This window comes from Terrapene carolina, unplaced genomic scaffold (genome assembly GCF_002925995.2).
Source record: "Terrapene carolina triunguis isolate 2854851 unplaced genomic scaffold, T_m_triunguis-2.0 Scaffold68, whole genome shotgun sequence".
NCBI lineage: Eukaryota > Metazoa > Chordata > Testudines > Emydidae > Terrapene > Terrapene triunguis.
This window is the reverse complement of record NW_020664419.1, coordinates 14,368,161-14,395,659: the sequence shown is the minus strand read 5'-3', so window position 1 is coordinate 14,395,659 and position 27,499 is coordinate 14,368,161. Positions and strand designations below refer to the sequence as shown.

General features: G+C 39.0%; 1 protein-coding gene across 1 annotated transcript in view; it reads right to left on the bottom strand.

Moving 5' to 3' along the window:
- SEMA3E (semaphorin 3E) overlaps positions 1-27,499 on the bottom strand; it is a 213,829-nt gene that overhangs the window by 29,634 nt on the left and 156,696 nt on the right. Inside the window, exons 5-10 of the mRNA XM_026648659.1 lie at positions 21,107-21,200; positions 7,602-7,721; positions 5,437-5,579; positions 3,485-3,599; positions 3,008-3,077; positions 1,873-2,017 (exon numbers count right to left, since the gene is read on the bottom strand). Coding sequence (XP_026504444.1) covers positions 1,873-2,017; positions 3,008-3,077; positions 3,485-3,599; positions 5,437-5,579; positions 7,602-7,721; positions 21,107-21,200 — 687 coding nt within the window. The remainder of the gene's footprint in view (positions 1-1,872; positions 2,018-3,007; positions 3,078-3,484; positions 3,600-5,436; positions 5,580-7,601; positions 7,722-21,106; positions 21,201-27,499) is intronic.

Below are 27,499 nucleotides of genomic sequence, written 5' to 3'. Positions count from 1 at the left end.
CCCCAGTAATCTCTGCATCAAAAATAAATTCTGGTTGAGCTACAGCGTATCTTTTGGAAAGACACCCAATCCTGATTTTAAAACTTAAATTGATGGAGAATCCACCATATCCCTAAGTAAATGGTTCAAATGATTAATTACCCTTACTGTTAAAAATCTGCACCTTATTTCTAGTCTGAGCATTGGCCTATATTATTGGAATCAAGAACCATTTGATCCTTTGACAAACCCTGCATCAAACTGAACGAGAACTTTGAAGTAAGGTTCAAAACAGTGGATTAACTTTTCTCGATTTAACATTTTATATAGCCTAGATGATTCTACTATAAAGTGGGTGCACAACTGGTTGGAAAACTATACTTAGAGAGTCGTTATCAGTGGTTCACAGTCAAGATGGAAGGGCATATCAAGTGGGGTCACTCAGGGATCTGACCTGCCTCTGGTTCTATTCAATATCTTCATAAATGATTCGGACAATGGCATAGAGAGTATGTTGATAAAGTTTGCGGATGGTACCAAGGAGGGATTGCAAGCGGTTTGGAAAACAAGATTAGAATTCAAAATGATCTTGACAAAGTGGAGAAATGGTCTGAATTAAATAGGAGGAAATTCAATAAGGACAAATGCAAAGTACACTTAGGAAGGAATAATCAATTGTACAAATAAAAAATCGGAAATGACTGCCTAGGAAGGAGTATTGCAGAAAAGGATTTGAGGGTTATAGTGGATCACAAACTATATATAAGTAAACAATGTAAAACCGTTGCAAAAAAAGCAGACATAATTCTGGGATGTATTAGCAGGTGAGTTTTAAGCAAGAAACAAGAAATAATTATTTCATTCTACTCAGCACTGATAAGGCCTCAGCTGGAGTACTGTGTCCAGTTCTGAGCATCACACTTCAGGAAAGATGTGGACAAATTACAGAGAGTCCGGAGGAGAGCAACAAAAATGATTAAAGGTCTAGAAAACATGACCTGTGAGGAAAGATTGAAACAATTGGGTTTGTTTAATCTGGAGAAGTGAAGACTGAGGGGGACGTGATATTAATGGGCTTAAATTGCAAGAAAAGAGAGTCAGGTTCGACATTAGAAAACGTTTCTTAATTGTTAGGGTGGTTAAGCAGTGGAACAAATTACTTGGGAGGCTGAGGAATATCCGTCATTGGAGGTTTTTAAGAACAGGTTAGACAAACACCTCTCAGGGATTGTCTAGATAATACTTAGTCCTGCCTCAGTACAGGGGGCTGGACTAGATGACCTATCCAGGTCCCTTTCAGTCCTGCTTTGAGCAGGGGGTTGGACTAGATGACCTCCTGAGGTCCCTCCCAACCCTGATATTCTATGATTCTATGATTCAGTACTACATTTCTATGCTTTTTTTGCTCTAACATTTTCCTATTCCACTGCATATCCTGGTCCTGGCAGGGACCAGAAAACAGATAGTGAAATACCTTGGGAAAGCCTGGTTTTATGCTATTCCCAAACTACTAAAACCAGAAAAAATTGGAGATATTGCAAAAAAGTCAATTACCACTTCCATGTATTTTTTGCCCCCAAAACCACCAAAACATGTAATCTTTGTAGACAGAGTCATGAGGTGATAACTAGGGTCTAATCCAAAGCCCTCTGAGCCCCTAGGGATCTAACTGTCATTGTTTTACTTTGAGTAAAATATATTGTTGATAGTCTTAATAATGTATTGCTAGAGTCATTACATCCATTTTCAATAGCATCATATTGATTTCAAATACTCATTATCACAATTCTGGACATTATGATATTTGTCCATCATGACCTGTTTATTTTATTTGCTTCCCAACTTGAATTAGACTGACATCACAATAGGAAATAGGGTTTCTCTTGGACCTACCGAACCAGGCCTGGGGTAAGGTACTTTTCCTTCATACAGAGACCAATGGTATTCAGGTCCTTCTTTATGAGCGTAAGGTCCATTGAAGGCTGCTCGGATGCTAGCTATATGATAGACACATATAGCATATCCTCTAAAAATATTGCTATAAAATAAAAATCAAAGATGTTAATGCAAAGATTGTAACTGTAGTGTACAGTTTAGTGGTTGAATTAATCATACTAATAGAACTTATTACATAAATGTAATATCCGGTGAATGCATTAATAATGAGTACTCATGAAATCTAGATTTAGCAAGATATTTTAAAAATATGTCTATGTTTAAATATGTGATTGGTTCCATAAATCAATGGGACTGATTACCTTATCTCAGGTACTAACATGGCCTCCATCATTACCATAGTATCTGAATGCTTCACAATTTTTAATGTATTTAGTCTCCCAACACCTCTTTGTGGCAGAAAAGTGCTATTATCTCTATTTTACAGATGCAAAATTAAGTCACAGAGATAAGTGACTTGCTCAAAGTCACACAAGAAGTCCATGGAAGAACAGGGAACTGAACCTCAGTTTCCCACCTTCTAGACTAGGGCCCCTAAACTCTAGACCATCCTTCTACTCATAGACTTTCTCTATTCATTTGTATAATTTCTTGCTGAATTAGGACCTATGAGAATGATACACCACCACCTAAAGTCAATCTGAGTCCTTCTATTGACTTCAGTGGACAATAGATTAGGCCAGGGGTCGGCAACCTTTGGCATGCGGCCAATCAGGGTAATCCTCTGGCGGGCCGCGAGACATCTTGTTTACGTTGACTGTCCGCACGCATGCCCTCCCGCAGCTCCCAGTGGCCGGGAACGGCGAACTATGGCCACTGGGAGATGCAGGGGGCCATGCCTGAGGATGGTCAACATAAACAAAATGTCTCATGGCCCACCAGCGGATTATCCTGACGAGCCACGTGCTGAAGGTTGCCGACCTCTGGATTAGGCTCTAAGTGAAGCGGAATTAAATTGATCAGTTATACAATGTGTATCAGCTATATGATATTTATCACATAACTGACATCTTCCTTAATTATAGACTGGTCAAATATGCCTCTATTACTGTGATATTTCCTAGCTGGTTACCTTGTAGTGTTAAAGAGTCCAAATATCACTGGATTTTTGTTATCCCGAGTTTGTAGCAAAAACACATCCTCTGTAAAAATGAAAATACAATGTTATTTATAGCTCACCTACTTTTCCCAGTCCCAAAGGACATAGAGTTGACTGCTTGTTAACAGTGTAAAGTTATTTCTCGATAAACACGACTTAATTTCACACAGCTTTTAAAAACATGATATAAATAAATACAAGTGTAATGGAAGATAGCCTGCTCTGCAAATCCATTTTATATATTATAATATATATTGAAATATAAGGAACATATGTATTGAAATATATGTATTAGAAATATATGGTATATATATATTTGTTGTAATTCAAAGATTAGTAGTCACTTCCTGTTAATGATCCATGTCCTATATTAAGGGTAAAAAGGGATTAGCAGGGAAGTTCACATTCTGTACAATGTGGTGTAACTTTATTTCTGTCCAAGATATTTACCTAATTCATCGAAATGTGTATCGATTCCATTCATTCCTGGCACAGAGCAGATCAGTCTGGTTTTGAGGAAAGTGCTCCATTTATTCACCAACATTCGCTGTCCTCCCATATCATTCTGTGTGGAGAGAGAAACAAATAATAAATGTAATTTAGAGGAATGCATCTAGAAGAACAATACTCTATGTTGAATTGCGCTTTCATCATGCCTTTCAATGTCTGAAGCATACAATTTCAAACCACATTTCTATTATTCCACTTGTGTTATTATTTTGGAGTCAGTCTCTAGTAAAACTGTAGAGATTTATTCAATTTCTCATTAAAAGCTGTGGGTTTGTAAGAATTTTTAATTAAATACCAGGGCTGCAACTAGTTTTACCTGTCCAGCTGTTGTAAACCCTTCACATTTATTTCTACAGTCTGTTAACTCAATAGTCCAAACATTTTAGCTGACTGTATATTTTTATATGAACTGAGTGCAGTGCTGCATCAACAGACTTGGAGACAGAAACCCCAAATCTGTCTATGGAACAGTTACAGACAGGGCTAATTCACTGCAACCTTCCACACAGTGTCCTGCAAATATGTCCCAAGACCTATATTGGGGAGCCCCCAGAAATTTCTCGTCAATCCCAGTCGAACTATCCTCACTGCGGCTGCTGGCCCCAGTGCCTCACCTGCCAGACACTCAGTCCCCACCTTCCAACCCGGCCCGCCCAGGGGCAGTGTCATTTCTCAGCCTTGAGAGGGGACATGGGCTTCTGGATGCCAAGCATTGGTGATGTTGAGAATCTGGGTTTCAGTTTGATACCATCCCTATTTAGGATGTTTCCTATACTTGACTCTCTTTTAACTAGGGGCTGCATAAGAAATTTTAACAAGCCGTTTGCTGGAGGCTAAGTGTAACATCCTGTGTCTCCTGCTAAGAAAGTAGTTTTGCATGTTGTTCCATTTGTACATCTCTGTACATCCATCAGTCTTCCTTTAGTTATGAAGAATGAATGTGGCTGCCTTCAAAGGCAGATTAGACACTGAGAAATCTGCAGTCTAGTCCTGGCTCTGCTACTGACTTGCTGTGTGACCATGTCAAATCATTTCACCTCTTTTCCTCATAGGTAAAATGGGGATTATGCTGCTTACTAGCTCACAGTGGTATTGCAAGGATTAATTAGTTCATATTTAAAAGGTCCTCTCCACATGTAAGACTGGATCTATTGCGATCTGGCTCATTTTCGCTATTCATGCGAAGAGGCTAGAAACCGGCTGCAAATGAGCAGCAGAATATTCTAATCCAAGGAGAGCTCCTTGTTGGTATCCACAGGGAGCCCTGTGAATACTGTTCCTCCAATCCCTGATGTAGGTGGCATGTTGGGGCCAGGAAGGTATGTGCTGGGAGCATGTGGCTGAGCTCCCATATCCTCCCATGTATGTAGGGACCATAAAGCATTGTGTTACTTAGAATGGCCTGGCAGCAGCTGTAAGTGGGTTTGGGGCTGGAGCCAACCCCTCACACAGCCAGTTATTCGTCATCCACCCCTTGTTCCGAGGAGAGCTCTGATGCAGGATAGAATCTGGCTGGGGAAATGCTGTGTGAGCATTGAGTGCTAAATATCATTATTATTATTACCAAACTGTGTCACTTAACTGCAAAAGAACTAAAGATGGGCTTAAACCACAAAACTTGGATCCATGTCTGGATTTTGAACATCCTCACTAAAGAGTGCAATAGTGTTTGGATGAGGAGGTTCAGCTTCCAGCCCAAATGTGGGTTAGGATTTTGAATTTCCCAAAAGTTGGAGGATGGTTAGATGCGGGATTTTTGTTCAGACCCATCTGACGCCCTTCCCCTCCACCCCCAATACTAACTGATGGTACATTTGAAGGTGGGAGAATGTATGAAAAAGTGAGCACACAGTAAGTTGTTCTACTAGAGGATCAGGACAAAAGAATCTCACCACACACACTCGTCCAACTCTGGCATAAATGGCATGAGCGCCTGTCTCTGCCTCTAACGCTTTTTCAGTAAAGAAGAAATAGACTTTGTTATCATCCCGGTCTTCATTGTCGGGAATCATGTATGAGCCAACAAACTTTGGTTCTTTAAAAAGGAAGGAAAAAAAAGGAGTTGGCTCAAGTTTATTAAAACATCATAAATATTTTAAAAATCAATTAACCATTTTAATAGAGAACAGGAAAATGTAATGAAGAAAGCAGAGATTTTCCAGGGAAAGGTCTACCATTTTCGGGGTGGAAACAGAGTAGAAACCTATTTTATTTGGGTGGGTATCTACAGAACATGTGGAAAACATTAGCTTCAAAAATATTTTTATGGCTCCAATTCGCATATCAATATGCTTTTGTATATGTTCAAGGAAAAGATCTCTTTCCCACCCTGTTATCTGGGGCTTTTACATTTTAGTTTAAATTAGGCTGAAACTTGGCACTGAGTTTATGTAGCAATCTCTGGCCACATACAAAACAAGCCCAGGAATACCAACTTTGGCTTCAGACAAAGTGCCGTTTACCAGTGAGATAAAGGACCAGCTCTGTTCAGCTAACCGAGGTGTGCCTGTAGCTAGAAGGAGCTGGGTGCACCTTTGTTAAGAAACAGTAACCACCTGAAACTTTTCTGGTTTGGGTTTTCATTACTAAGCTGAAATTTGGGTTTACCCATGTTGTGAACCTTTAACACAAACCTGGGCAGAGTTCTGAGTGATTCCTTTTCATCCCAAGTCATTCTGGGAAAGCATTTACAGCTTTCTTCAAAAGCTGGAACCACATTCATTCCATTGACATGACCTCTTAAGAAGCTTAGGACCTGACATGATATCATTATAGGATGTTTTTTTAATGTAAATATTTCATACACTTCTGCTCTAATATTGGAGCCATAACGCTGTTTTAAGATGTTGCTGTCATTGAGGACTAAGCTGGGGATTTTATGCTGGTTGATTAAAATATAAATATAAATATATATTTTAAAATATTTCCTCTTTTCATAATCACAGTGTAAAACTAGAGGAAATTAAAAAACAAAACTGTAACCATACCACCATGAAACCTAATTTTAAACAGAAGATCTCTTAGAGATAAGATCAATTTTGCCTATGTATTGAGTACATCTATCTAACTTTTTAATTATCTCTGACATCATTTATATCAGGGGTTCTCAAACTGGGGGTCGGGACCCCTCAAGGAGTAACGAGGCTATTACATGGGGGGTTGTGAGCTGTCAGTCTCCACCCCAAGCCCCGTTTTGCCTCCAGCATTTATAATGGTGTTAAATATATTAAAATGTGTTTTTAATTTATAAGGGGGGGGGTCGCACTCAGAGGCTTGCTATGTGAAAGGGGTCACCAGTAAAAAAGTTTGAGAACCACTGATTTATATAGTACTTGCCATTGTAGTACCCAGGTCCACGATTCAGCAAACTATTCAAGCATGTATTTAGTCTCATTGGAGTCAAGAGATTGAAACACTTGCTCAAAGTTAAGTACATATTTCAGTGGTTTGGTGAAATGAGGCCTTGTATCTAGGTTGAAATTCCAACTCACTAAGTCAATGGCAAAACTCCCATTGATTTCAGTGGGACCACGATTTCACCCCTAGCATCTGAAAAAATCACCACTTTTGAGATGCCTCCAATCTACAACCACATTGTAGAGCCAATGAGCCAAATTCACTTGCACTGGCGCAAATAGATCCAAACTGCACTTCCTTGCACCAGCCTTCCTCTTTGTTCCCCAGGTCTGAGGCCCACTGGAAAAGGCAGGCAACAGGGCTGTCACCTCTGTCCTCTCTTGGGCTTAAGATGGAGGCTCCTTAGCTGATGCACTGAATCAGCACATCTAGCCTCCCTAAGCATGCACTCTCCATAGGTGACCTGCCGGTTGTGGAATCACATTGTCCACTGCTGGCTGTAAGCCTGTGTTGGTGCACTCTTTCAACCCCTTGGGAGGATCTTATGCAGAGAGAAGCCCTCTCTAAAATTCTGTGCTGGATCCAGGGTGAATCTGGCTCATGACATTGTAGTTCTCATTTCTGATAAACAACAGATCTCCAAAGAAGATTTCCCTAACTTTATGAAGAGGAAGGGCCCTGTATCTTTCACTTCCTGTACCTTTCAATAAACGTTCATCATCAGGTTCAGTTCGAATATGTGGCATACGACCCATAGTACGCAAGACAGCAGCATCTCTCCCCCAGTAGTCATTGTAGAGCCCAGCAAACAGCTCACCCCCTGCAGACCAGACATATTAGTAAACAAGTTAGGGCAATACTGTACTTACTAGGTACTCTGGAAGTGGTGATGAAAAAAAAAACATGATAGACACAACTTGTTAATATTCTCTACAACTTTAGCCAAGAGATTGAGTCAGCCACTGAGTATGTGAGGTTGTATATGAACTGAGAACATTAGGAAAAAAGCCAACCCATGGGAATGTATAAGGGATGCTGGCCTGTGGCACAATTTTACCCCAAAGCCCATAATTGCAAGACATAGGAAAGTTGTAGTTAATACTTTGGACAAAACTGTGGTGTTAGAAGCCTGCTGGAAGCCAGCCTAGCTTTTGGAAGGTAGCGAGGAATTCTGTTTTCTCCAACATAGTGCAGGCTTCTCTTTTGTGAGAAAAACATTTTGTTAAAAACTGAAAAAACCTCAGGATTAAAAATACCGGATGGGTTTAAATTACAGGAGAAAAAGTTTCCGTGCTGTCTAAGTCTATACTGAGAGTCTAATATATTCATTAGTAAGATTAGCAAAACCAAAGGTTCCACCAGATTCACCCTTCCTCACGATACAGAACTCTTAAGCTACAATAAATAAGGAAGAGAAACTGGGTAAACTATTTTGGGTAGGGACTGTGGTTTTGTTCTGTGTTTGTACAGCACCTAGCAGAATGGGGTCCTGGTCTGTGATCAGAGCTCTGAGGTAGTATTGTAATACAAATGATAAATAATAAGAGAGAATAGCATGCTATAGATAGTACTTCTTTACAAGGTGAAATTTCCTGTCTAAAAACAAATTGTGCTCCTCAAAAGGTGCCTACTCTTAACGGATCTAGGGCCTCATTCATGTCTTATTGAAGTTAATGAAAAGAGTCTTATTGACTTCAGGCCCTTAGAAAAGAAGGATGTTCTTGCGATTATGACACTAGACTAGGATCAGCAGATCTGGGTTTAATTCCTGGTTCTACTACAGCCTTCCTGTGTGACCTTTGGCATTCATTTAATCTGCCTCAGCGCCCCATCTGTACAATGGAGATAGTAATGTTTCTTTCTCCTACCCACTGTCTGTCTTGTCAATTTAGACCAATGGTGGGTGTCCCTGCGACCCACCGCTTGCCACAGCTCCCATTGGCTGTGAACGGCGAACCGCAGCCACTGGGAGCTGCGGGGGGCCATGCCTGCAGACAGTCAAAATCAGCAAAATGTCTTGCGACCCACAATCAGATTACCCTGATGGGCTGCATGCAGCCTGTGGGCCACAGGTTTCCCACCACTGATTTAGACTGAAAGGTCTTCATGACAGGGTCTGTCTTACTCTGCTTTGTATAGTACTTAGAAGAATGGGACTCTGATTTCAGATGGGGCCGCTAGGTATTACATAATACACAGATAATATATAATTAAAATAATAAATTAATAATAATAATAATAAATCTGATTCTATGACATATTGTGACTTCACTGGGAGCTGAGGCTTCAGTATCAGAGACTAATAAAATGCTTTACCTTATTGTAATCCTATTTCTTGTTCATGGTTGTTTATACTAACTATATTTCCAAGGAAAATGGCATTAATCTTGTCATTTGCAAACAGCATGCTATTTTAGAACAGTACTACCCAATGGAAAGATTGAGGTGGGGGAGTCTGGTGGTAGGATATTTGCTGAAAGACAGCTGTGAACAGAAATGGGGCCAGATTTTTTAGAAGAGCTCAGCTCCCATTCAGGTACCAAAATGAAGTGACCAGATTTTCAGAAGTGCCCAGCGTGGTAAGTGCTGATCACTTTTGAAAATCTGTCCATAAGAGACTTAAGGAGAACAGCTAGGTTCTGCTCACTTTGAAAAATCCAGCCCTTCTCTAGGTGCCTAAATGGAAGCTGAGCTGTTTTGAAAACTTTGCCCCTTATGTTTTTAGCCCATAGATTTCTACTTAATAACTACTGGTATATTAAATTGTTGCACATTGTGTTTTTCTAAAAGAAAACATATGCAAACATAAATTTGATTTCAAAGTTTTATAAGAGGACAATATCCACCTCTTAAAAAATAAATAATAGTCATAGTCGACATAAGAGAGTCAAGTTGTTTCCGTGTGTTTTCTTGGGCAAATGTAAATCAATGAGGGATCCGCAGATGCATCCGCATGTCTGGCAGACATGGCCACATGTTTTTGCCACGGCCTGCTTTCTTCGCTCATGCTTCTCTTTGGCCTTTTCTGTTCAGCTGTTCTCAATGGCTTTAACTTCAGACCAACAGGTCTGCCACAATCCTGATCTACCAGCAGCAGCTTCCCATGTGTTCGGGTCGGCGTGGCCAGCTTTTAGGTGGGCTTTGAGAGTGTTCTTGTATTGTTTTCATTGGCCTCCTAGCATATGTACTCCCATTTTCAACTCTCCATAAAATATGGCTTTGGGGAGTCACATATCATCCATATGTACGAGGTGACCAGTCCAGTGAAGTTGCAGGGATTAGGGATTCAACACTAGTCAGGCAGCACTGGACCGGACTTCAGTGTTGATATCCTGTGTGACAACTTGCTGTTACAGATGAGATGCAGACAGCGCATCTGAAAATGCTCAAGTTACATCAAGTGCCTGTTTTAGGGTGTTTTAATAATATACCATTTATAAATCTGAGATTACATTAGCATTTGGTTAGGTTTCACTAAAAAAGTAGCTTGTTATGACCGCTAGATGGCACCCTTACATTATAAAATAAAACAGCTGCCACAAACTATACAAACAGACGGAAGTAAATTATTTCCAGTCCCAAGCTAATCTGTGTGGAGATTTCAGTAACACCATTTCTTGCTCCCTAATCAAAATAAACGTACTGATCAATAACATTTGCTAGTGATTATGGACTTTAATGAAAGCACAAATTTTGCTTGCACATCCCCCTTTAGGTGGGGATTTTGTTTCTGTTAAGAGTTATATGAGAACTTAATGGTACCATAAGTCGAAATAATGATTCTGGAAAGTTTACAGCAGCCTGGCAGCTGGGTCTGGTTCAGAGACCACAGCTGATTCAGAACTGAGGGAAGTTTTCCCCTAGGCTTCTCCTCATGAAGAATGGATATTACCTTATAACATAAACTGAGTCACCACCATGTAACATATCAGCAAATGAAATTAAACAAACAAACAAACAAACAGCACCCCAGTGGTGCTAAGACAAGAGAGCTTGCCAATGTCTGAATAATATTCAAAACATTCTTTGCAACATGTTAATGAACTACACAACCCATATATCGCCCTTTCAGAAATTTAATCTGACAAATCACAGGCTGCTTCATAGCAGTCAAACTGTGGAAATTTATAATTCAAAATATGATGCTTCTCTGCTTTGAACAAGTTGATTAGCAGGACAGTCAAAACATGGAAAATACCATCAGCTGGAAGATGGATGCAAATAAGCATTTGCTGTACTTCTTTTTACCATTGTGTTATTTGGATTGCAATAGCACCTAGAAGCCCCATGGACCAAACCCCCATTATACTAGGCGCTAGACACACACAGAAATGATATGCAGTCCCTGGCCTAAAAAGCTAACAATCTAAGTATAAGACAGTAGCTAATGGGGGAAGTACAAGGAAACAATGAGATTATGCTATGGTCAGCATGACAGGCAGTGGTTTCAGCACAAGAACTTTAACTTGATTCTGCAAACTTTTACCTTTTTGGTATTCAGAGATTTTCTATTTTCTCTCTTGTCCCACAGTAGACTTCGGATCAAGCCTTTAAAATCATATTATGGCACCAAAATAAATGGCCAGGTTTTCATATGTACAAAGCACCCTCAGAACATAGATTTAGGTACTGACCTGAGGACTCCAAGTTTGAAAATTCTGGCACAAATTTCTACTTTTTTATCCCCCTGTTGTGAAGATTCCGCTATCACAGTGCATATTAATGTAGTGCTCCCCTATCTCTATCTCAGGGTTTTATACGTCCACCCAACTCCATTGTATGTGAGCACCTTCCCTGTAAAATCAATAGCAAAGTCTCTACTGGACTTAGAATAATAGATTCCAAGGCCAGAAGGGATCATTATCATAATCTAGTCTGACCCTTGTTTAAAACAGGCCATAGAACTTCCCCAAAATAATTCCCAGATCTAATCTTTTAGAAAAACATCCAATCAGTGACGGAAAATCTACCACTACTTTTGTTAAATGATTCCAATAGCTAATTACCCTCACTGTTAAAAATTTACTCCCTATATCCCATCTGAATTTTTCTAGCTTCAACTTCCAGACACTGAATCATGTTATACCTTTCTCTGCTAGCCTGAAGAGCCCACTATGAAATATTTGTTCCTCATGCAGCTACTTATAGACTGTGATCAAGTCACCCCTTAACCTTCACTTTGTTATGCTAAATAGATTGAGCTCCTAGATTCTATCCCTGTAACACATGGGGCTCTTCTCTGAACCCTCTCCAATTTATCAACATCCTTCTTGAATTGTGGACACCAGAACTGGACACAGCAGTGATAGCACCAGTGTCAAATATGGAGGTAAAATAATCTCCCAGGATAGAGTCCCCCATTCTGCAAGTATGGCCTACATTCTTTGTTCCTACATGTATCCATTTACATTTAGCTGTATTAAAACACTTCTTGTTTTCTTGCACCCAGCTTACCAACTGATCCAGATCTCTCAGTACCAGTGACTTGTCCTCTTCATTACTTACCATTCCCCCAATTTTTATGTCATCGGAAAACTTTATCAGTGATGATTTTATTTTTTCTTCTAAGTCATAGATATAAATGTTAAATAGCATAGGGCCAAGAACCAACCCCTGCGGTCTCCCACTAGAAACACATCCGCTTGATGATGATACCACATTTACAATTACATTTTGAGGCCTATCAGTTGGTCAGCTTCTAATCGATTTAATTGTGCCATGTTAATTTTATATAGTTCTAGTTATTTAATCAAAACTTTGTGCAGTACCAAGTCAAACTATGCAGTGTCTGTCACTTTTCCTTTTTCGGGGTAAAATCTCTGTTTGGGGTAGGATTTGTGTTTTGAGAGAGAGAGGTTTTATTAATTAAAGAACTGTTGACACTGCCTGCCTTCTCCAGACAAAAAATGGATCCAAACCTGAAGCCTTTACTTAGCTGAAGTCAATTTGGCAGATTTTGCTCAATAGGTTACAGCATTCCTCCCACATCCCATTAAGTTCAAAGAAAGGTGACCATCAAAGTTTAAGTGGGAGCACAAAAGACAATTCCATGTTTCTCTTTTCTAGAAAAAAAGAATTCAAGAAAATGAAATGCACACTGCCCCTCCAAAAACGAACAAAAAACAAAAAAATCCCCCAAAACAAAACTTACCCGAATGCAACTTTAAGGTTATATAGAATGAATCACAAATGTCTGAAAATGCTGATAAATTTCCAAAGTTAATAATCCCTGCTGTCATTTTGCACTTATAATAAGTAGAAGTTTCCATTCTTATTTTTCAGTTAAGAATGTAAATTAATATATTCCCTGTTTATGCTATAGAATTTAGATAACTGAAAAATACAGGACATGCAGTATGGTTGTTCCTTCTGTAACCTTAACTTAAAAGTTACTTATGGTTTTCTGATTTTGCTCTCCTCCTTCCTTAATAACAACATTCAGCTCTTTTAGGACCTGATGCAAAGGCCACTGAAGTCAATGGCAGATTTTGCACTGTCTTTGGATAAGCCTATACAGAGTTTTTCTTCTGTAGATCTCAAAGTGTTTTACAAAGGAAGGTAAGTATCATCAGGCATCCCATTTCAAACTGGAGAACAAAGAGTTACTTTCTCGTAGTTGCCACTAAATCAGGGCAGAACCCAAAATAGAACTTCTGACTCCCAGGTTAGTGCCCCGTCCACTGTCTTTCCATAACTTTGCACAAACGTAGTGTTTTTGTAAGCACAGTGATTATATAAAGTAGGGAACAGATTAAACAAATAAATCTCTTCTCTCTTTTTTCTTGACTATTTGCTTGTCTAATAGCTCAAACCAGCCACATGCGGCTCTTCAGAAGTTAATATGCGGCTCCTTGTATAGGCACCGACTCCGGGGCTGGAGCTGCAGGTGCAACTTTCCAATGTTCCGGGGGGTGCTCACTACTTAACCCCTGGCTCTGCCACAGGCCCTGCACCCAGTCCACCCCTTCCTGCCCCTTTCCCTTAGCCTGCCATGCCCTCGCTCCCCCCACCCACCCCAGAGCCTCCTGCATGCCATGAAACAGCTGATCAGGAGGTGCGGGGAAGTAGGGGGAGATGCTGATCAGCGGGGCTGCCGGTGGGCAGGAAGTGCTGGGAGCGGGGGTGGGGGGGAAGCGGATGGGGGGCTGCTGACATATTACTGTGGCTCTTTGGCAATGTACATTGGTAAATTCTGGCTCCATCTCAGGCTCAGGTTGGCCACCCCTGGCTCAGACTATTGATTCCATAGCAAGAAGATTCATCAGGAAAATCAGGGGAAAGCAATAGGAGCTTGGATTAGTGGACTGTGATAGCTGATTTCACAAGGAAAACATTTCAAAATATGTCAACAATGATGCAACTCACAGATTCATAGATTATAATGCCAGAAGAACCACTGTGATCATCTAGTCCAGGGATCGGCAACCTTTGGCACGCTTAGCGGCTGCCAGCACATCCCTTGGCCCACGCTGCTTCCCGCAGCCCTCATTGTCCTGGAACGGCGAACAGCGGCCAGTGGGAGCTGCGATTGGCTGAACCTGCGGACACTGCAGGTAAACAAACTGTCTCGGCCCGCCAGCAGATTTCCCTGATGGGCTGCGTGCCAAAGGTTGCCGATCCCTGATCCAGTCTGACCTCCTGTATAATACTTCCCTGGACCCCCTGAATTAATTACTATTTGAACTAGAGAATATCTTTTAGGGAAAAAAAACAATGTTGATTTAAAAATTGCCTGTTATGGAGAATCCACAAACCTTAGTAAGTTGCTCCAATGGTTAGGTACAATGATTTTTGATTAAGAGTTTCATATACCGAAAGGAAATTCTGCTGTTTGAAACAACAGGGCTGAATTCTGCATTCCTAGTACACTCAAAATTCCCTAGGAATTTTAGATGCAGACGGAATGCAGGGTAAAGCCAATATTGGCTGTTTTTCTAATGTACATTTTCTGAATGAGGAACAAATAGATACCGCATTAGGATTCTTTAAACTTCAATAATGAGATTCTCATTGCTTTAAGGTCACATATACATTACAGTCCATTACTGTAAACTTTTTAGGATGTGCCAGAGCAATTAATACACAAGATTAACATAACTACCTGTATAATGTTATAGTGTGTATAGGGAAATGATGCATTTTCTTGCTTGACTTTCTAAAATATTCACACTAATCTGTTTCTAATCAGCAGAACAAGACTTTGACAGCATATAGACTTTAGGTAGACTGTGTAACAAATATTTGAACCTGATTTTGGTGTGGTCCCAGTTGAGTGGGTGTAGTTTATCTCTCTGGAGAAGACACATGCATTGTACACTATCTAATGTGTCTAAATGCATCTTCTATTTTTTATCTCATTGAAATCAAGTCAGGCTTTGCTCTGGAGTGCTTTTAATTAGATATAACAAATTAAGGGACAATTTCTGCAATCCTGGAAAGCAACTGGAATTTTGTCTGACAACTCAGGACAATAGGATTTTGTGCTTCTAAGCAAAAACGTGTAAAAGTTGCAAAAATGTGCAAAGAAGAGGAAAATGCAGAACTGATTTTGTTTCAAGTGACAATGGTAAAGAAGCACAAAATCCTTTTTTTCTAACACTGAACAAGAAATGTTATTAGATATCAGGAGTACTGTCTCCAAAGCTACTCTCTCTCTGATTCCTTATAGAGATTTTACCTGGAAACTTCCCCAATCTCCCTCTTGCCTGGCTTTGTGCTATATTTTAAAAGAAACAACACAGGTATCCTCACAGTTATCAAAAATGCAATATCCCAGCAAATTAATAGGGGGCAGTGTCGTGATGAAAATCTCATCTTTGATGTGACATAAAACACATGGCCGTATACCATGACAATTTTCCTAAGAATACAGGTATAACCCAAGGTTAAAAGGGTGCCAAATTCCAGCACAAGGTTGCAACATTCCTTTTAGTTGAATCCTTTGTGTAATATCAAATGAATATTATTTCCCACATCTCCTCTTAAAATTACTGCAAGTTTGTACTAGATAGGCTATTTCTACCTCAGAAATGGCTGTGCTTCACTTGTTGGTGATGTTTTTGGTATGAGTAATTTGAAGTGAAAGTAGTAAAACAATGGAAATATTAAGAATTACCATTAGTAGTACTCCTTTTTATGGAGCTGCCAAACTATAACTTTTGCAAAGCACCTCAATGGCAAATATTCTATATTTTAAAACTATAATAATTAAGAGTACTAGTATGGGGCAGTTCTACACAGGTGTGGCTCAGGCCCAGGTCTTCAATGATACTTACACACCGAACTCCCATTGATTTCAAGTATTTAGGTACCTAATTCCCATTGAAACTCCCATTGCAATCAATGGGAGTTAGGTGCCTAAATATATTTGAAGGTCTGGGGCTCAGTGACTTCAGTGGGGATATTCAGGCCCTAGCAATACAAGTTTAGAAATAGTTAAATCTGGAAGATTATTTGCAATATGTATGACTAAAATCAAATTTAAATAGGTTTACTTAGGTCAAAAGAAAAGTTTGTGTATTTCAGCACTTCAATTAAAAATCCTGGTTCAATAAAATGATAGTTCCCGACTTGGCTTTAAAACTGAATATCCCACATTTTAGTGAGTTTTATGACAGGTCATCTGACCTGATGGTAAAGTAGCTTGTGATGAAAATTCTATTATGAATGATTAAACTCGTCACAATTTATTGTCAGCATAAGGAAACAGAATAGATGTTTAACTGCAGAGATGTTGTATAAAATGTAAATTTTAGAAAAATTCTGTACAAAACTCTTGGACCTATTTTCTAAAAAACAAAACAAAAAATCCCCCTATCATCCCATATGCTTTCAATAGTCAAAGCGGCTCTGTAATAAATCACGCAGTCTGATTGACTAAGACCACAGTGGCTGATAAAACAGTTTAGGCCTATAACTTTTGATATATCTAATACTTTATGAGCAAGCTGTGATAAATTTACACTAGGTTTTAATGTCTATTTTCTATCTAGGAAAATCCATTCTGATAATGATCCTTCTGGTTTTTCATGCCTGTTCTTGGAATGGGAAAGAGAACAACTGAGTGAAAGAGAGAGCGATAGAAGGATAGAATAAAGAAGTGAAGTGCTAAACAATTAACTCAATCTTAGACTATGGGAGAGAAAAGACAATTCAGGTCTTTCTTCAGAACAATAATATGGACTTAAATTTGTAAAGCGTTCAGATACCACTGTGATGGGCACAAAAATAAATGGTCAGATATCATGGTGATGGGTTTGAATAGGACAGAACTGAAAACGTACACTTAGAGAGGTAGGTAGATAAAACTTTAAAGTCATTTTGTTCAGCCCATTAGGAAGGATGCTGGATTCCTGCTTAAAAACAAATTATAATTGGGAAGATGGTAATCAGTTAAACCAAAATGGGAGTAATATGAAATTTAGAGGGAGGTCTCAAAAGAATGGAGGGTTTGGTGGTGTCAGGAAGCCCTTGGGTTACAAAGATGGAAACAAATTTCAAATCCTTCAAAAGAGATTAAAAAAAAAAAAAGGAGTTAGGTTAAACTTATGATTTGTTAAAGGCCTTTGGGTAAATGTTCAAAAGCACCTAAGTCCCACTTTAAAAAGTGACTTATGTCCATCTTCTCCATGGTATTAGATGCCTAACTCCCATTGAAATCAATAGGAGTTAGATTCCTAAATACCGTTGAGGATCTGGGCCCTAGTCAAATAGGTGCTTTTGAAAATTTTACTTATTTCCCTGTTTACAACTTCCTTTCCCTTGTTACAAAGCTATATGACAATATATTCGTTCTTCATCTGGGATGAATAAAAAAAACTCCTGGGTTTATACTCTTGCCAGCCAGTGTTGGTGTTGAGGACCAGCCCTTCTGCTGGGCAGATAGTTCTTCAAGCACACACTAGCTTGTATAGTGAGGTGCCAAATCCAATGTTAGATAAAGGGGCCAAGAAAGAAGGAATGGACAAGAAAAGCCCCTACTCTCATGTGGAATGAGCCAGAATCCCTTGGTCACGGTGCTCAGGTACACAAGCCTCTTTGGCATATGTTTGGTCAAAGCTGGGTGCCAGCACACAAATATGTGTGGCTAGGCTCCATGTACAGCTAAATGGCTAAAGTCTTCTTAGGTTGAGTAAGTCTTAGCCTGTTTTTTCATACAATACTAATCTTCCTGTTGCCTTATCTCATCCAAAGATTAGCCTTCATTTGTTTTGCTTGGACCGAGCAAGTAGTTCAGCCTTTCACTCTTGCTGCTTTGGTGTCATCCACACAAAGGTTATTTATTAATGGCTACAATGCTTGTTTCTAAACTCTCATTGTCCTCCAGACAAATCCACCCATAACTGTCAACCGTCTGCCACAAACCCAAACAGCTACACTGCATGGTCTCATGAGATGCCCTAAGAATTCATTCTGTTCATTTGCCAAGTGTTATGTCTTCTGTGGTTGTTCCACTGTAGGCCTCAAAGGGGTAAAAAAAATCACTCTAAAACATATTCTTCTAGTGTTTCCCTTCACTATGAATATGAGAGCCCCTTAAATAAAAAAATATATAAAACTATTTATACCTTTAAGAACTTTATACCCTCAGATGAGTATTGTTTTTTAAATAACATCAAGAATAGGTTCCTTGAGCTACTGTATGACCCTTTAAGAATACAGCATTTCCTCACAACAGTTTGAATGTAGACAATCTGGCTATATTTCTATTTAAAGGATGACTTTTTCCTAGAAAAATTAATCTGATTCTTAACATAAAACAAATTCCTGGTGAACCTAAAGTTTTTAGGAAACTTTCATACTGCTTAGTAGAAAACAGTGAGATCATTTGTCTATTGATACTAAAACATGATAGGCTCTTAGGAGTCAGATCCTATAAACCATGTATTTGTGGAACATTAATTGACTTCAGTGAAAATTCTGCACATGAAGAGCTTCTAGAATGGGACCTCTAAAAATACATCCACAATGCATTTCAAAATCCACAGCAGCCAGACTCAGAGCCCAGGTCTACAGACTTGGGCTTATGGGACTTGTGCTACGGTGCTAAAAACAGCCGTGTAGATGCTGCCACTTGGGCTGGAGCTCAGGTTCTGAAACCCACCCCTCTCTCTAGGTTTCAGAGCCTAAACTCAAGCCTGAGCCTAAACTCAAGCCTGTCTACACAGCTGTTTTTAGTGCCGTAGTGGGAGCCCTAGTCTGTAGACCCGAGCTCTGAGACTCGTGGGTTTTTAAATGAGGTGTAGATGTATCCAAAACTGCTTTTTCCAAGATCCAGGCATGAAGTGCAAGTACCTTATGCCCAGGCATGAAGTGCTCAATCAGGACACAATCTGACTCCCATTTCAGACAATAATAAAACTCACATTGACCTTGCAGTTAGAGCAGAATCAAATCTAATTTATTTTCTCAGTTTTGCCTGAGTAAAGTCTGAGAACTGCAGGACCGTACTGCTAAGCTCCAGTCCTACAGTTAAGCTCTGTGCAGGTGGACCCCTGTACCTATGCAGAGCTCACTGTGTGATCACGGTCTTGGTTATTAAATGGTTGAAACACAGACAGATGAAGAGTGTGTGAAAGACCCATAATCAACTGTACTTCAGGGGCATGTGTAACACAGTGTAAGTCAGTCAAAATATTTTTTCTGGATCTTCCATGTCTATATAGCCACTAAATATGAAATTATTTGAGCTGTGATGAATGATACTGGGAAGGCACTACAATATGTTAGATTTTGCTGAACAAAAGTAACTTCAAGGATTTTACATGAATTGGAGCGAAATCTCACCAAAATAATGTGTTGAAGTGAAAGGATACGTGAACATAGTATCTGAATATAATCCACTCATGGTACGTACCTTTGAAATACTAGGGATAGGCTTTCTGATTTTAGTTCAAGATGATACAGTCTATTAACACCCCTCCTGCTCTGGACAAATTGAGATTTGGTGTTTGAGATAAACAACAAAAAAGCATTAAAATCCACAAATGTTGTGCCACTGCAATGTAAACTGCAAACGTCAAGAAAAACAGGACAACACAAAACTATCTCCAGAATGTTTCTTTCTGGAAAGATATCAAACCAAATCACTTTCCTCATCTTCACGTCTCTTCATAATGACCCCCTGACACATATCTCCTCACCCTTTCTCTAGATTCAGATGTTCCCTCTACTCTCTCTATTCAAGCCTATTCTTACTCATAATATCAGCCCTTCTCCTCTACTGATAGTTGGTTCTTTCTTTGTGGTCCTTGTTAGCTTTGTGAATCAGCCAGCCCACGTCTCTATCTCACTGACTATCTCTTTCAAGAAAAGCTCAAAAATCATCTAATTTACCCTTCCCACAAACACTAGTTGTTAGCCTGTTTCTTGTACCTGTAATTCTTATCAACACCTCTCCTTATCTACTGTCCCCATCTAGTCTAACATCTTTGTACTGTAAGACTGGCAAGCTATGATATCCTACGCTATGCCCAAGAACACCACGTTATAAAATAAATACATGCTGGATTGCATTGTATTTTAGTTTCAAAGGTTTCGATCCTGCAACAAGAGCCTCATGGGCAGCAGTCAATGTTGTTCTGTGGTGGCCTGGTAATGTGCCCACATTAATTGTTTTGTAGGATTGGGGCCAAGTTCTGTTGCTGCAATGTTCAGTATAAAACATGCTTTTCTACTCATAAGCACCTTGTTTGTTTGGTTTACAAGACGAGACAATTACAAACCCCCTACATTTGACATCTTAAGAAAACTTATAGGTTGCATACACAACAAAAGCCCTCAGTTATAAAACCATTCGGCCTAATAGCATTTCTCTAAGATTCCTGTTGTCAAAATTAAGTCTTTGAAGCTCGCAGTGAAAACTGTCATTTTGGGATACACGGTTCATTTGTGTAAATATTTTGAGCTGAATACATAATTTTGCTTTGAAAGAAAAGAAAACGGACGTTACCATTAATATTAAGTGACAATCAATTATCTTTGTAGAACAGTGCATGTAATATAACATTTGCTCGCTTGTCTGAGATACACTTGCTCAAATTAACACTGTCTGGATGTAATATTAATGTGGGCACCACTGATAGAAGTAAGTCTGACATGCCAAAGGCTGTAAAGAAATACTGACAACACCTAGGAGAGCTGACGAAAGAGACTCAGAAAGATAGTTTGACAGCACCTTGAAGATTGAGACATAAAGTTCATTACCAATTAAAGTTGAGATGAAGGAGGAGCTGGGATCAAAAGGGCATCTGCCTCGTCCTCTCTCAAATTTGTGCCACTCCAGTTGAAATAGATAATCCTTTAAAGAAAGTCACAGAAAACAGCATAAATACTACATTAAAATAAAATAATAAAAGATTAGCTTTAATGTATTTGATATCTCTGAACCGAATTGACTTTTTCTGAGTGGAGAAAATAAGGTTACCATTGTTCATTAATAAATTTGTTATAAAGAGTCTTTGATTTCCACAAAACACCTTTGCATGCAGACTACACTGCAACATTTATTGAATCAGTGATTCATTTGTATGGGCATAGGAGGGAAAATGTCCCTACCTCTTCTAAAATTATCTAAATATTCTAACTATTTAGCAAAGAAATGTATTCATCCTCTCTAGATAGGATGGCATAATACATGTAGCATAGATTTGGGACTTCTGTGTGTCTTCTTTGTACTAGAAAGTTTTAGGAACGAATCTTTGATTAAAACGTTCAGAGCATGTGATGTGATTTATGTTGTAGATGTACTCCAAAATTAGCCTTGGAAGAAGATGGGCAATCTAATTTAACTTTCTCGGTTTAAGACTTAACCTGAACTCTTGCTCCTGCAATGTTGCCTCTTTTATCACCTGCATTTTTCTGGGTTCCCAAAAGAGCTTCAGAGAAATGCGATTATTTAACTAAAATGTCAGGTGAGAGCACAGAAGAAAATATTTTTAAAACTATTTATTTATGAAGTTTTAACAAATCTTTGCCATGTAAATATCAGAGCCAAAACAATGTTCATTACAACACTGAGCTTTTGCTTAGAGAAACATTAAACAGTAATGTAATCCCCAGCTCATTTAACAGGGTGTTACCTTTATTACAAAGTGAGCACCTTTACATTACCCAAGACATGCTGTTTCTGGTGATTTTATAAATTGAGTGAAATCTCTGATTACACATATTTAACAAACTAGGCATGTCTATCAAATGTTAATATTCAAAATTATTGGACAGGTGTGCTGGTTTTTGGTGGGTGAGTGTATTTTGTCTGAGTGTTGAATAAATGGTAGATAAATATCTAAGTATGTGATTAGTGTGTTAATTGGAAATCTTTTTTTTTAAATGTATATATTAAACTTTTCCCCTTCAAAAATAAGGAGGAAGAGGAGGAGAAAGTACAGTTATGACAATTAGATTGCCAAAATATACATAGTACAATAATCAAGAATTTGCATTATAAATATATATGATACCATGTATTTCAGCAATGCCAGTTCTGTGTCACAGATTCACTCATCAAACAAGTATATGAAACCATATTATTTCTTTCAGCATACTGTATAAATTCAATCCTTCTGCTTGGTGAACTGATCTCAGTTTTAGGTTGGCGGTACACATGTATGTCAAATGTTTGGGTAGATGTAAAACCACACAAAAAAGGAAGCTAAAAAAGTAAAGGTTTTTAAAAGGGACCGCAAGATAAAAGAACAGGAGGGCAGAAAACAGAGCGGTGGGGCGGGGGGAGAGGGAAGAGAGGGTAATGAGAGTGACATTTCGGTTCTCATCCTCTAGAGATCAATCAAGGCCTGTACAAAGTTAGACTAAATCTTTTCAAATTTGTCTAAGGCCCATCTTCTCTGAAATGTTACTCACTCTGTAGTTGCCAGCCAGTCAGGTCTCTCTGCCAAGCTTCTAACCCTGGAAGCAATCTGCTCTTCCATCAAAGCAATATAAGCCATTTGGCTACAAGCACTGCACTATAGAAACAAGCTTTCCATGAGCTGAGAGTTTCCAAGATGTTGGGATATATCCCAAAACACAGTTTGGAAAGTAATTTCTAAGACTGTACCCATCATCATATTAATCCTCCTATCTACTTCTAGCCTAAAAGACTGGCTCTTGGGACTGTCCCAAGACACATGAGCCAGCATGGCTCCAGAAGACCCACATCTCCAGAAGCAGTCTGTGTTGGGAAAACCCAAGCTCTGTAACTTATGTGGAGACCAGTGTGAATGAAATATAATTTTCTGCTGGATCAGCCTTAATCACATATCAACAATAGAGTTTTTAATGTATTGTAAGGCATTTCCCCATTGGCTAGAGCTCAGGTTTATACACAAATTTTTGTTCCAGGCCCAACACAGATAATCTAAATTAGGGACTGTCACTTGGGCCAGGAACTCTTAAGAGGCTACAGCTGGTCTGGTAAACCTATGGAGCTCTCTTCACAACAACAGAAACTCTGGATTTCTGGCAGTCCCACTGCCTCTGGATTGAATACGGCCTTCAAAAGATGTTTAAACTGTAGGAAACACCATTTGCACCAGGTAGGTTATACGGTTGTTGAAGTGTTTGCAATGGAAGAAATAGATCCTCTGAGGTCAATTGAGACCCCTACAATTTCCCCTTATCCAGCTATTTTCTCCACATTAATCAGTTATTGTCCATTTTCAACTAAAATATTTTTTTACATTGAACATCGTCCATCCAGCTAGGTTTATTTTAGGGCTCTTGATTAATCGCAGTTAACTCATGTGATTAACTCAAAAAATTAATTGTGATTAAAAAAAATAATCGTGATTAATCGCAGTTTTAATCACACTGTTAAACAATAGAATACCAATTGAAATGTATTAAATATTTTTGGATGTTTTTCTACATTTTCAAATATATTGATTTCAATTACAACACAGAATATAAAGTATACAGTGCTCACTTTATATTATTATTTTTATTACAATTATTAGCACTGCAAAAAAGAAACAAAAGAAATAGCATTTTTCAATTCATCTCATAAAAGTTTTGTAGTGCAATCTCTTTATCATAAAATTGCAACTTATAAATGTAGAATGTTTTTGTTACATAACTGCCCTCAAAAACAAAACAACGTAAAACTTCAGAGCCAACAAGTCCTACTTCTTGTTCAGCCATCGCTCAGACACAAACAAGTTTACATTTACGGGAGATAATGCTGCCTGCTGCGTATTATTTATTATTTATTATTATTATCTACAATGTCACCTGAAAGTGAGAACAGGCATTTGCATGGCACTTTTGTAGCCAGCATTGCAAGGTATTTACGTGCCAGATATGCTAAACATTTATATGCCCCTTCATGCTTCAGCCACCATTCCAGAGGACATGCTTCCATGCTGATGAAGTTTGTTAAAAAAATAATGTGTTAATTAAATTTGTGACTGAACAACTTGAGGGAGAATTGTATGTCTCCTGCTCTGTGTTTTTCCTGCATATATTTCATGTTATATAACATTTCATGTTATAGCAGTCTCGGATGATGACCCAGCAAATGTTATTCATTTTAAGAACAGTTTCATTGCAGATTTGACAAAATGCAAAGAAGGCAACAATGTGAGATTTCTAAAAATAGCTACAGCACTCGATGCAAGGTTTAAGAATCTGAAGTGCCATCCAAAATCTGAGAGGACTGAGGTGTGGAGCATGCTTTCAGAAGAGCAACACTCCGATGCGGAAACTACAGAACCCGAACCACCAAAAAAGAAAATCAACCTTCTGCTGATGGCATCTGACTCAGATGATGAAAATGAACATGTGTCGGTCCGCTCTGCTTTGGATCATTATCGAGCAGAACCCGTCATCAGCATGGACACATGTCTTCTGGAATGGTGGTTGAAGCATGAAGGGACATATGAATCTTCAGCACATCTGGCATGTAAACATCTTGTGACGCTGGCTACAACAGTGCCATGCGAACACCTGTTCTCACTTTCAGGTGACATTGTAAAAAAGAAGTGGCAGCATTATCTCCTGGAAATGTAACCAAACTTGTTTGTCTGAGCGATTGGCTGCAGTAGGACCGAGTGGACTTGTAGGCGCTAAAGTTATTTTACGTTGTTTTATTTTTGAATGCAATTATTTTTTGTACATAATTCTACATGTGTAAGTGCAACTTTCATGATAAAGAGATTGCACTACAGTACTTGTATTAGGTGAATTGAAAAATACTATTTCTTTTGTTTTTTACAGTGCAAATATTTGTAATAAAAATAAATATAAAGTGAGCACTGTACACTTTGTATTCTGTGTTTTAATTTAAATGAATATATTTGAAAATGTAGAAAACATCCAAAAATATGTAAATAAATGGTATCCTATACTATTTAACAGCATGATTAATCACGGTTAATTTTTTAATCGCTTGACAGTCCTAGTTCATTTAGATTCAGGGGGAAATAATTACAAACCTGCCCATCTAAGGATACTTTAAAGTTGAGATTCACCCAGTGACTAGTACACCAGTGTGACCTCTGCCGAGGACATCTACAATTGTGAATCACTGTTAACTACTCTGCCTCAAAAAGTGAGTGTGCAGCTTGTAAACTGTGTGTCAGCTCCCTGACACACCATCTTGTCTGCTTTGTCAGCAAACTCTTCAGGAATCTGCCAGTCCAAACCTTACTGTGCAGGTAACAATCAGTGAACCCTAATTCCCAAGTTCCTCAAAGACACCTCTCTGCAGTGTCCAGCCCTCTAATTGAACTCAAATACATTAAGTTTGCTGCTCCTTTAAAGAGACAATACACAACAACTTATTAACGTAACGGGTTGACAAACCCCCCACTTCAACCAAAGTGCTGAGATGGTTTGTGTTAAAAGCAAAACAAGTTTATTAACAAAAAAACCCTAGATTTAAGTGATAACAAGAATAAGGAATAAGGACAGAAATGGCTATAAATAAGCAGAAGTAAAAATATACTTCTAAGCCTAAAACTTAAAAACACAGAGTATTTTGTTCAGAAAAGTTTATTTATCATAGCCTTTTTTTCAGCATGGCTGACTGGACATTTTGCCAGGACCCAACACACAAAGTTCAAAGCGTGGGGCTTCTTTGACTCCTCAGGAGAAATTAGAGATTTCCCCCCCTTTCTTTTTAGTCCAGTAAACCTTTGAAATGTATTCTTTGAAAAATAAGCTCAAAGTTTCTCCCTTCTTCTGGGGTGCAGACACCATGCTGTCTTCTCTCCCACTTGCTAGCTTGATAACTTTGTTTATCTTACATGTAAATGTTCCTTCATTGTCTTTGCCTGAGGACCAGCCTGGTCAGACAAGCAAATATACATTCCTTTCTCTAGGCAGATTTGGGTTTGTGCATTGCTTGCCAAACACATTTAAAGAACATAATTCTAGCACATATTTATATAATTCTTTGAACACAGCCGGTACTTCCACTACTCAATGATTTTCGGGACTAGGGTGTTATCAGTTTGTATATGATACAGATAAATACAGATTATGACAACAGTGTGTTAGGTGTGGTGAGTATGTCAGGCATGACAAAAGTTGCTGACACAGAGTAGTGAACCATCAATGGGCCTCTGTATCACACCTCTCTCCCTGACATTAATGCAGTAGGATTAGCCTCTGGCTACTCTGCAGGCATCAGTTCAAAGACCCCCTGAACCCATAGACTTCCCCCTCTTTAACATCCATACTTCACTAAGTGGTTGCTTCACACTCATCTGGATCACCCTGGTCAGTAAAGGGATCTGTCCTCCCCCCCCCCGAAGGTGTGAAACCAGATCTCTTACCCCGAGTCTCCTCTGCTCCCAGTAGTTTGTCCTGCTCTCAGTGGAGTACTGGCCCACAGCTATTTACCTATTTACCAATGACTCACTGCACCCAGCAGTTTTTGGCCTCAGAACCATCCAGCTGTGCTTCAATTTCCCTGATCTCAGTGGAGTGGTGGCCCACAACTTTCCTAGCTGTGCCAGAGTCTAACCACTCCCAGCAGATCTTGGGTATGTTTTACCCCTGCCACAGACACACTCAGCACTGACTCAGTTTTTCCAGTGAGGGTTTACCCCCTTGACCACTGAGTCTAGCCATGGTGGGTCTCCCATCTAACTATGTTTATTTAGATGTGGGTAAAAAAATTACAAAACTGCTCATTTACAGATACTTTAAAATTGAGATTCATCTAACGACTAGAAACCAGTGAAGCTGGAGTCCTTGAAACAAACAGCTTTGTTTCAATATAACTATTGATGAGTGCTTTCTTTCTTTACTGGTATGTTTTAGTTAGATAAGAGACTGAACAAAAACCTATGCACAATTTAATTATCCCACTCCACAGGCACACACCACTGCTACTTGGAGGGAAGTTAAAGACTAGCCTTTCTGCTTTGAAACATGAGCTCTGATTGGTTCCTTCCTGGTGCTGTTTTGAAACATCCCCTTGCTGCTGGATGTGGTTTGAAGTTAATGGTAACTTGGCACCTCTTTAGTCCCCATCTCCTGCTGCCTGCTCTGTCACCAGTTTTGAAGAGTGTTGTTTTTTCCAAATCTTCAGTGACACTGGCTCTTTGAAGCTCTAATTATATTTTACTGCTCTGTGCAAGTTCTTCCATTTTC